The 12,194-nt window shown below is 40.8% G+C and overlaps 1 protein-coding gene across 1 annotated transcript in view; it reads left to right on the top strand.

The window, feature by feature from the left end:
• Positions 1 to 12,194, top strand: part of DPP6 (dipeptidyl peptidase like 6) — a 614,028-nt gene that overhangs the window by 513,751 nt on the left and 88,083 nt on the right. Inside the window, exon 9 of the mRNA XM_077809495.1 lies at positions 10,887 to 11,041. Coding sequence (XP_077665621.1) covers positions 10,887 to 11,041 — 155 coding nt within the window. The remainder of the gene's footprint in view (positions 1 to 10,886; positions 11,042 to 12,194) is intronic.

Raw genomic sequence — 12,194 nt, 5'->3', positions numbered from 1 at the left:
AAGGCCTATCTGAACAATGCATTTTCCCTAACAGAGTAAAACAGCCTGCTTTAAGACTGTAAAATGGTAATCTAGTTGGATGTGTGGTGGGTGATTTGAGATGATCTAATAATTGATTTTGAAAAAGATGGCACCTGTCAAATAAGCATTTGTATGGGTTTGTTATTTCAGTGAAGACCCCTGTGGTTTCCCTTATCTCAGAACTCTTTGTTTTCTCCCTTTGCAGACCCTCTTCCCTTTCTCTGATCGCTCTTCCTCTTATCTTCTTTTGATGGTTCTTACTGACAAATTCTTTGAGTTTTCTCTCCTAATATAAGATGTGGCCTTTCTTAGACTTTAATTTCCTTTTGTTTAAACTTCCTTTTTATTCACAATTTTAATAAAACAATACAGTGTTTTCAGTGCACCATCTGCAATATACTCCATAAATAAAACTGCTGATTTTCCTTGATCAGCTGTCACTCTTACTGGGTATAACACATTAGCAATCAAAGTAACAACAGAAGAAAAGGAAAGTCTCTTAGACCGAGAACATTTTGCATAACTTCTTATGGGAAAATTAATATATACTGAGATTAATTGATCTATTGACAGCAAAGTGTGTGAAGAAAAAGAATCAAAGTGTTTACTTTCTGTCTATATTATCACCTGTGGTCATGGCTTTCTTGGTCCTTGTTTTGATTTCCTACTGAAAGAGAGAGGACATGAGCTTTGGTGCATGAACAGAGTAATCATGTGAAAGATAAGGATTTCTTGGAGGGTGAGGAAGCGATAAATAAAAACTCCTTCAATCCATTTCACCCTCCTTAGAGGTTGCTTCTCACCTTTTGAGATGCAAAAGGCTTCTGCTTGTGTAGTTGCAGTAAAAAACATAACCCTGACTGCTGAGCCATTTCCAGGGATGGCTGGTGTGAATTGGGGTAGTTAGGTAATGATGGTATATCAGTTTATACCACCTGAAGATCTGGCCCATACAGCTTAATAGAGTTCATCACAGCATACTCCAAATTTAAATCTTTAGAAGCTTTCTTGTCTGCCACAGACATGAGTCTATACTTTAGTTATTACGTCTAAAAAAAAAAGAGAGAGAAACTCTTGGCTTCTTTATTCCTCGCAACCTTCCCTGCTGGGCATGCTGATAACAATCATAGAAATTAAGGATAGAAAAGACCTTGGGGGCAATCATGCATTGATTTGCACTATCCTGAAGAAGGGCTTTGTAAGTACCTGCAGGACAGCTGCATTCTGTACAAATCTCCACTCAGTGCAATGCTCCGCTCCATATGCAGTGGTACAAATTGAAATGTGGGTATAGAGTGAGGGCGACCATGGTTGGAACTCCTTCCATGTGATCCTGCCCCCCTGAAAGCTGATGTATATCGGTCCCTTCCTGCATAACTAGTCACTCCAGCTCCGTTGCAGGAGTTATGGAAGATGAGCAGCAAAGGCGGAATGGCTGCTTAGGGGAATATCTTCCCCGCACATCACCTACATCATCTGAAGCTAGGATGTTTAGCCCCGTACTGTGTTAAGCTGTCTGCAGATAGCATGGAGACCTGTAAGTACTCTCAGCACAGCAGTGGCCCAGGATGTTGGCTCTTTCAAAATACAACAAACATGAACTGATGTTAGTGTTTAGAGCTAGTCAAAAACTGTAAACACAACTGCATGAAAAATGTCAAAATTTTGGAATTACTTTCATTTTCCAGGGTTCAAAGCTGACCTGTGGGGTTTTTTTTTAATTATTATTATTGGCCCGGGGGGAGGGAGGGAGAGAAAGAGGGTTGGATTGATGGATCGATCGATCGATTGATTAGAATTCTTAGTTTTTTTTCTATGTATTTTTCTGTTTATCTTTTTTCACTTTTTGGTTTGTCCTTCTATTGCCTGTTTTGATTTTTTCCATTTTTTTTCTTTTTCAATTCATTTTTTTAAATGACTAGGATGGAGGGAATCGGGGGGCAGGAGGGAATAAAGAAGAAAAAGACGAAATATAAAATTGATAACTGGAAAGATAGAGAAAAATGTCGCCAACAATGCTTTTTATGACAGCTCTAAGGGTGGAGTGATGTATAGGTGCTTAACCCAAATGCTGCAGACAGTGCCAGCCAGCACCTAGAGTGAAATGATGATGATCACATTCTGCATGGATGGACAAAGGACAGGCGCTCCCTATGAGCTTTCTCCTTCCAGTGCACTCATGCGAGAAAAGGAATAATTTGTCCCACAATTTCAGCTCTTACTCAGGCCAACCTGACAAGATATCAGGACAGGAAGGTCTTGTGTCACATCATGTCATTGCAGAATTGGGTTGGTAGCTGAAACTGACAATCACACAGAAAGGGTGCCCTTTTCATTCCCATCCTCAGCAAAGAAACTGATCATGGATGCAGTAGAGCTAGGTTGCGGAGCTCATTTGGATCACCTATAAATTCCAGGAACTTGGTCTCTGGACAACATGAGACAGTTTATGAAAGTTTTGGAGCTCAGGGCACCTGTATGGCATTCATACCTGTCTTTGAAACCCCAATAATACAAGTCTTTACATACAACACGAGAGCTGTGCACTACATAAACAAACAAAGGGTGCCTGCTCCTTGCCATTCTGCTTGTAAGCCATCAAATTCAGGATCTGGTGCCAGCAGAACAGGGTATCCCTGATGACCTTCATCTCCCAGGAGTTAGTAACAGCCTAGCAGACACCCTGAGGAGCTAATCCATAACTAATCCTGAATGGTCCCTGCAGAGCTCCATCATAGGAGCAATAATCCATCTTTGGGAATCACTTATAATAGACTTGTTCGCCAACAAGGAAAAGAGCAATTGTCAGAACTTTTGCTTCAGAGGGGGCCTGAGAGCTCAAGACCAGTGGAACAGATGTTCTGTGCCTTTCCACCAATTCCCCTGATTCTCAGGATGATTTCCAAGATCAATAGAGACAAAGCCATGATCATTCTCAAAAAGAAAAGGAGTACTTGTGGCACCTTAGAGACTAACAAATGTATTTGACGATAAGCTTTCATGAGCTACAGCTCACTTCATCGGATGCATGAAGTGAGCTGTAGCTCACGAAAGCTTATGCTCAAATAAATTTCTTAGTCTCTAAGGTGCCTCAAGTACTCCTTCTCTTTTTGCGGATATAGACTAACACGGTTGCTACTCTGAAACATGATCATTCTCGTAGCTCCATACTGGTTGAGGCAGTTTGGGCTGACTGACCTCTCATAGATGGCCATTCCAGCTTCCAGACCACCAAGATCTCACAGCACCATGGCCAGATGCTCCAGCCAGACCCAAAGTGACTGTCCCTGATTGATGGCCTGCCCATTGGCTGGCTGAGTATGATGGACAGGTGCTGCTCCTTGCAGCTCCAGAAAATCCTGGTACGGATCAGGAAAACATCTACCAGGAAAATGTACTCTAAATGGAAGAGGTTCTTGATATGAGCAGCCCTGCACAGTTAGTACCTTATACAAACCCCAACATCAAAGACCCTGTACTATATATTACTCTTAAAGCAGGCCAGCCTTTTGTTCAGCTTGAGTAAGGTGCATCTGGTGGCAATTTTGGTTTGCCATCTGCCTGTGCAGTTGTATATGATCTTTTCTTACCCAACATTATCAAAAGTTTCTCACACTGGGAACTACCCCTGCCTGAGACTTCAGTATGGTCCTTCTGAGGCTCATGGACTCTCCCTTTGAACCTGTCTTAGACAGCTCCATGCATTACATTACTCAGAAGACTGTTTTCCTGGTGACTATCAATTCAGCCAGAAGAGTGAGCGAGCTCCGGGCACTTATGGCCAAACCTCTCTATATGATGTTCCATAGGGACAGGGTGATGCTGAGAGCTCACCTGAAGTTCATTCCTAAGGGGGTCTCAAAATTTAATCTAAACCAGTCAACTTGTCTATCTTCTTCCCAAAGCCACACTCGGCACCATGAGAAAAGAAATTACACACATTAGATGTATCCAGGACTTATTAAGTTGACAGGTTAAGTCATTCTATTTCTATACATAGGACAGAATGTTCTAAATATTAAGCTGTCTCATTACAAAGGAAACTGGCTGATGCACCTCTCCCCCCAAACATCAAGGCTCATTTCACTAGAGCAAAAGCAGTATCCTCTGTCTGGTTCAGGAATGTGTCAGTATTGGAAAGTTGCAAGGCAGCACTATGGAGTAACCTACTGACTTTTGTCAAGCACTGCACCTTGAACTTAGGCACCAGGTCAGACGCCACATTCAGGAGAGCAATACTGCAACCGCTGTTTCACTGGTACGCTGAAACTCTTCGTTCCCACCGTCCTGAGGGGATACTGCTTGCCATTCACCGACAGTGGGTTCCACACTGACACACACGTGAAGAAAGATTTCTTACCCTACAGTAACCGTTGTTCTTCCAGATGCTGTAGTCAATGTGGATCCCATTACTTACCCTCCAGTGATTTCAGATACCATGGGCTTCAAGCTGTGAGAGAGCCGAGGGAGGGTCACAGGAGCCCTGCCCTTTATGTTTTCACATGGACGCATGAGGAGGCAGAGAGTGCATGCATAGCTCCAGTGGACACTGCTAGCCAAAGATGCTGATCCCATGTTGCTGTACAGTGGGGTCGATGTTTACAACATCTTGAAGATGCACGGTTGCTGTAAGGTTAGTAACCATTCCTTATGTTCATGAGGTGATTATGAATACGAAGAATAAGAGGCCCCCACTCTCTGATACTTACTTTGTATTCATAAATACGTTCTCTGCTTTGCTAAAGCTAATTGCTCTTTCGAATAATGGCAAGATCCTGGCATTGTTTCAAGGCAAAGGTTCACGCAATTAAATCTCAGCAACAGAGGCCTACAAAATGGCCACTAAAACCTCACTTGGCATGTGACCTTCAGCTGAACTGCTTCATTAAGCCTGAGAGTTTGGAGAAAATGTTTGCTGAATAAAGTCATTCCTAATTAATGTGAAAATGTCAAAGATTTGTCTGCAATCCTTTTTACCCCTTTCCTTCTAATGCTCAATTATGTCTTTAATGAGCTGCTAACATAAAAAGCCAAAAGCCGTATTTTAATAGGACAATACAATGAAAATATTCCAACAACATTTTGCCAAGTAGATCTATTCTGCTGTTTGTAATATTTCATATTTCTCATTCACCCTCCCAAGCTTGTACTGGGAAGGTCTTGGGTTGTCATTAAGTTATGATTATTATTAGTAGAAGTAGTAATTATTTACATTGGTTGCCATCAAAACCTTTTCAATGCTGCCTTGTATAACTGGACAGCAACCACAATCTCAGTGTTTGCAACGTCCCCTATACTTAGGGAAATATTATCCTTAAACATAAAGGAATATTGCCAATACTGTCCTAATGTATCTAGCTACCACAGGCAAGCTAAAAAGTTGTAAGAATGACTGCTGTATGTAGCTTTGTATAGTGTTATTAATTTCGTTGTATTAAAATTGAAAATGTTGCCTTAAGATATCAAACAAGAAATAATGTCCCTGTCCCTTAGACATTCCAATCTGACAAATGATTTGAAAGAAGGTGAAAAGAATGGGCCCAAACCTATTCATTGACTTAGGCAAAAGCCCACTGAACTCAAGGGAGTGAGATTTGACTCTTGATGAAAATAGCCTGAGAATGTTTGGGTAAGATGAATAACAGTTATCTACCCCAAGGCTGCATGATTATCATCTGTTCAAAAAAGGTTCTCTTGATCCGTTTGCCAAATTATGTAGTGGGATTTTGTTATTATTTCTTGTTTTATTTGAGCATTTAGGGACTAGGATGAGACAACAAAGGTCTTTCGATAATATATACATGAAAAAATATTTTAAAAGTTATAAAGACAGTTTACGCATAGTAATTACTCTAGGTAACATGTCTAAATTCTTTCCCCATAGAACAATAAACAGCATTCTGTGACGATCTCTCTCTCAGTTAGTTTGAAAAGAATAAATCCTTGATCACTCTATACACCCCCATTTGTGAGCGGGTACGTGGATGGGCCATGTCATAAATATAAAGGGAAGGGTAACCACCTTTCTGTATACAGAACTATAAAATCCCTCCTGGCCACAGGCAAAACCTTTTCACCTGTAAAGGGTTAAGAAACTAAGATAACCTCCCTGGCTCCTGACCAAAATGACCAATGAGGAGATAAGATACTTTCAAAGCTGGAGGAGGGGCGGGGGGGAACAAAGGGTCTGTCTGTCTGTGTGATGCTTTTGCCAAGAACAGATCAGGAATGCTCTTCAGAACTTCTGTTAAGTTAGTAAGTAATCTAGCTAGAAATCCGTTAGATTTCCTTTTGCTGAATGGCTGGTAAAATAGGTTGTGCTGTATGGAATGTATATTGCTGGTTTTCTGTCTTTTTGTAACTTAAGGTTTTGCCTAGAGGGATTCTCTATGTTTTGAATCTGATTACTCTGTCAGGTATTTACCATCCTGATTTTACAGAGGTGATTCTTTTACCTTTTCTTTAATTAAAATTCTTCTTTTAAGAACCTGATTGATTTTTCATTGTTCTTAAGATCCAAGGGTTTGGGTCTGTGTTCACCTGTACAGATTGGTGAGGATTATTATCAAACCTTCCCCAGGAAAGGGGGTGTAGGGCTTGGGGGGATATTTTGGGGGAAGATGTCTCCATGTGGTCTCTTTCCCTGTTCTTTGTTTAAAACGCTTGGTGGTGGCAGCATACTGTTCAAGGACAAGGCAAAGTTTGTACCTTGGGGAAGTTTTTAACCTAAGCTGGTAAGAATAAGCTTGGGGGGGGTCTTTCATGCAGGCCCCATATCTGTACCCTAGAGTTCAGAGTGGGGAAGGAACCTTGACAGGCCACACGGAGAATGCCACACTCAGGGCACACTGCAAGAAATAGGGCAGACAATCCCTCAAACTGGTGGTTTATTTATAATTAGATTCACCGAGCCAGTAACAAAAGAATAGTACCACACTGGTTAACAAGAAGCCAAACACAGTCTCCTGTAGGCAACCCAGCCCTTGGCTCCCCTCTAGACAACCAAGTCTAATATAATGAGAGGTTACTGAAAACTCTATTCACTATACTTATAGTTCTGCCAATCCCAAAGGATCAGACACTCACCCTAGGTCAATATGAGTCTCAGATCTTACCCAATAACTGCATTGATGCCAATCCTTTCATAACTAAAAGCTAAAGGTGATCGAAGAGTTGAAGGATCATATGCATTCAAGTGATTTTCAGAGTCCATAGTTCAGTATCAGAGCAGTGATGTTATAGCTACTGGTTTGCAAAAGTCACTCTGGAATCATCCCAAAAGGTTTGAATCAAAATGCAGTTTAGATGTAGAGTCTGATAGAATCTTTTCATGAGAATTCCAGGGTAATCCAGGTAACTACTTGGTGATCTGGTACTATGGTTTAGACTTTCCCTGTTAAAATTTAAGCAGACCTGAGATGAAAGGATCAGGCCCAAGATTTCACCTTTATAGCTGAAGTGGGCTGTTAAGTGTTTTGAGCACAGCATGTGACTGAGGATTCTTCTTTGTAGAGCACACATTATCTCATCACGTTGAAGTTAACATTCTAGTTACGATGCATACACAGGTAATCCAGTTATACTTTTCAGAGTAACAGCTGTGTTAGTCTGTATTCACAAAAAGAAAAGGAGTACTTGTGGCACCTTAGAAACTAACCAATTTATTTGAGCATAAGCTTTCGTGAGCTACAGCTCACTTCATCGGATGCATACTGTGGAAACTGCAGAAGACATTATATACACAGAGACCATGAAACAATACCTCCTCCCACCCCACTCTCCTGCTGGTAATAGCTTATCTAAAGTGATCACTCTCCTTACAATGTGTATGATAATCAAGCTGGGCCATTTCCAGCACAAATCCAGGTTTTCTCACCCTCTGCCCCCGCACACACAAACTCACTCTCCTGCTGGTAATAGCCCATCCAAAGTGACCACTCTCTTTACAATGTGTATGATAATCAAGGTGGGCCATTTCCAGCACAAATCCAGGTTTTCTCACCCCCCCCCCCTTTTTCCAAAAACCACACACACAAACTCACTCTCCTGCTGGTAATAGCTTATCCAAAGTGACCACTCTCCTTACAATGTGTATGAAAATCAAGGTGGGCCATTTCCAGCACAAATCCAGGTTTTCTCACCCCCCACCCCCATACACACACAAACTCACTCTCCTGCTGGTAATAGTTCATCCAAAGTGACCACTCTCCCTACAATGTGCATGATAATCAAGGTGGGCCATTTCCAGCACAAATCCAGGTTTTCTCACCCCCCACCCCCACCAAAACACACAAACTCACTCTCCTGCTGGTAATAGCTCATCCAAACTGACCACTCTCCTTACAATATGTATGATAATCAAGGTGGGCCATTTCCAGCATAAATCCAAGTTTAACCAGAACGTCTGGGGGTGGGGAAGGGTAGGAAAAAACAAGGGGAAATACGCTACCTTATGGTAGCGTACTAATGGTGGTACTAATGACTTAGCCACTCCCAGTCTCTATTTAAGCCTAAATTAATAGAATCCAATTTGCAAATGAATTCCAATTCAGCAGTTTCTCGCTGGAGTCTGGATTTGAAGTTTTTTTGTTTTAAGATAGTGACCTTCATGTCTGTAATTGCGTGACCAGAGAGGTTGAAGTGTTCTCCGACTGGTTTATGAATGTTATAATTCTTGACATCTGATTTGTGTCCATTTATTCTTTTACGTAGAGACTGTCCAGTTTGACCAATGTACATGGCAGAGGGGCATTGCTGGCACATGATGGCATATATCACATTGGTGGATGTGCAGGTGAACGAGCCTCTGATAGCGTGGCTGATGTTATTAGGCCCTGTGATGGTGTCCCCTGAATAGATATGTGGGCACAGTTGGCAACGGGCTTTGTTGCAAGGATAGGTTCCTGGGTTAGTGGTTCTGTTGTGTGGTATGTGGTTGTTGGTGAGCATTTGCTTCAGGTTGTGGGGCTGTCTGTAGGCAAGGACTGGCCTATCTCCCAAGATTTGTGAGAGTGTTGGGTCATCCTTCAGGATAGGTTGTAGATCCTTAATAATGTGTTGGAGTACTGTCTCACATCTTTGATTTTAAGATTAACTGACCCATCCACATACATGATGTAAGGAAATTAAGACGTGGCAGGGAATTAGCATCCACAAGCTAATCTGGTTACACTGTTAAACTTCTAACAAGATATAGGTAAACACAGACCAATGGATCATACACAGGTTGGCTGGTCTGTCAGTGTCATACTGTGAAAAGCCCAAAAAAACACTTAAAAGTTATGTGTGTCTGTGTGTAGTGACAACAGTGCCGATCTGGCATATGGGGACTCTGTAAACCCATCCCTATGCACAACAGAGGAAGGTCATATTCTGGTCAGACCAGAGGATCTCTTTGGAGTGGTGTGGTGCATGGATCCAGTGGACCAAAACCCTGTATGACCAAAGCTCTGAATGTTTTCACTCTTCTTCATAACTTCTAGTTTCCAACACTCTCTCTAATCCTGTCTGCAAAGAGGCTTTCAGCTTTTAGATGCATACAAAGGCTGTAGAAATCACTCTTTAAGTCCTAAACTTCTCTATTTATTGGCATTTGGAAGACACTAACTTGACTTCCTAAAGTTCCAGTTTTGTGAAAGGTAATCATCTATTTTCTTTAAGAGGTTTAATATCATATGAATGATCCTGACTAAAGCACAGCAGACGGGATTGCATGTCCTGTACAGATTACTGTATAGGAAGATAGGTTTTGTTCTTTTGATGTGAGACTAAGAATCACAGATTCTGTAGAGCAAAAGCTTCTAGAGAATTCAGCCGTAAAAGGCACAGCTATGTAGGCAGACAAGCCCTAGCTACTACTACAGGTTCTTGGAATTCATATTAGGTAAGCATTAGAGGTGGTTCTGGGCCTGGCATGTTGCAAGACACTGTCTTTCTGATTACCATTTTGATTTCCCACCAAACACACACACGCACACGCACTTGAATTAGGACATAATTTTTGTGACTCATGTCTGAACAACCAGTAGATATTACTGCAATATATATATATATATATATATATATATATATATATATATATATATATATATATATATATATGCCACCTGAAAGTCTGGAGTCTCAGCATTCAGTGCTGTGAAGCATTAATTCCTGACTCCAGCAGTTTATAAAATACTGGTTTGAAAAAATTGTCAGAAATGAAGTGGTAATAAAATGCAAGATGGTAATCAGAATGACATGCTTTTAGTACGTCAGTAGCATATGATGTGCCAGTGTTACCTGCCCTCTTCAGACCAGCAAACTTTTCCAAACTTGGGAGCAGTAATTAGAAAGATAAAAATTTCAGTCCTTGACATGTGCTTGTATCTATGTTTCAGTGCTATAGCAATTTAAGACCACCAATTCCTCCTTAAAGAGAATAAAATCTCAATCTCAGAAGCATTTTCAGTAGTCCATAACAGCTATGAAATATCATCCTTTTTGTTGCCAGCAATTAGCTATAGGCCCAAACTCTCAATATACTTATACATGACATTATGTACAGTACGTACTTAATATGTACGTTCACATATCTGTGTACCATATACCTAACACAGCGACAGCAGTGCCTTTTATGGTGTCATGGGCATATGTGCCTGATAATTTAAGCAACCTGATGTTTCTTGAGCAGTATTTATGCCTAGTAACCTATATGTTGAGAATAATTATTATCAGTTGTGTTCATTAGTGATATCGCATAATTTACCGAGCATTTTTTACTGATTTTCCTGTTGCATCCTCCATGTGCTATGATTAGACTAGGATCTTTAGCTCTATGCTGTTTGGTTTCATGTCTAATAGGTGCTTTTTTCTTTTTAAATTAGAGGAGATCTTGAAGACTCATATAGCACATTGGTGGTCTCCTGATGGCACCAGGTTAGCATATGCAACAATAAATGACTCCAGAGTCTCTACTATGGAAATTCCAGTCTACACTGGCAGCCTTTACCCTACTGTTAAAACATATCATTATCCAAAGGTAAGGGAAAATATAAACAGTCAACAGGTTTTGAATTTTTCATGGTTTTGTTTCCAGCTGACTCTGATATGGTAATGTATAATAGAACATATTCATAAGCAGTGCAATGAACAGAGAAAAGATCATTCATTCCCCATTGAACTGTTAAACTGTGGTCTTCACTATTCTTTTGCTGCCTTTGTAAAAGTACATTTTTCTGACACTGCTAATAGTCATTCAAAAGTGTAAAAAGAAAAAATAAAGTCTAAACTCTTTCTCCCTCTTGTACCTGGACAAAATCAGTTGTATTTTGATGCTAGATGGGGCATGACTACATCTGAGAAGTTGCAAACAAAATTATGATATTTGTTGGTTTTGTGCCTTGACATCAAAAGGGCAATCAGGAAAATTTAGTACTTAGACTTTCCTGTAAAATTCAAGATGGGATAGTAGACAGGACAGATAGTCAGGCTTCTGAAACACACCACACCTTAGCTTTAGGGAGACAAAATGAATTAGGGATGAAAAGGGCCAATCCTGCATTGCTTTGCAGAGCCCTACAGAAGATTGTCACTGCAGGTGAACAGCATCTGGTGCAAATCTAAAGCCAGTGTGGAATATTATTATTACTTTCTGCTGCAGTATAGTATGTTGTTGTACTGTACTGCACAGCTGCTTCCTGTAGACATCTCACTTTGTGTGGTGGTCCCCTCAGATCTCACATGCTAAGCCAAGTCAAACCCAGCTACTCCTGAAGATAGGAGACATCAAGAGAATACATAGATGCTGCAGGAAGTGGTGCTGATGATTCAGCAGGAGGCGCTCTTTCACATAAGCCAGTGTTTAACCAATGTCCAACATGGGGCTAAAGGCTACCCTGCCATTTTCAGATAGGGCATCAAACTGAGATCCTGACCCTTGTTACTAAAAATACCATGACATTTTTCACAAATGTGGTAGATGTTATTGTCAACGTTCTAGCCAAATTTCAATGTGGGCCATTACATCCGACCATCCTAAGTTCCTCACACTTCAATGCCTGCTCAAAACTGTTGTATGCTTTTTCTGTGCATTGTTAAACAGTTTCTGCTTTCCAGCCCAGGGGTGGTTGCACTTCATAAGATAAGATATTTTTGTGTATATTATGATTACAAAGCATTTTAGGATCTCTTCA

Source organism: Eretmochelys imbricata, chromosome 2 (genome assembly GCF_965152235.1).
Source record: "Eretmochelys imbricata isolate rEreImb1 chromosome 2, rEreImb1.hap1, whole genome shotgun sequence".
NCBI classification, from domain to species: domain Eukaryota; kingdom Metazoa; phylum Chordata; order Testudines; family Cheloniidae; genus Eretmochelys; species Eretmochelys imbricata.
This window is presented reverse-complemented; position numbering and strand designations above follow the sequence as displayed.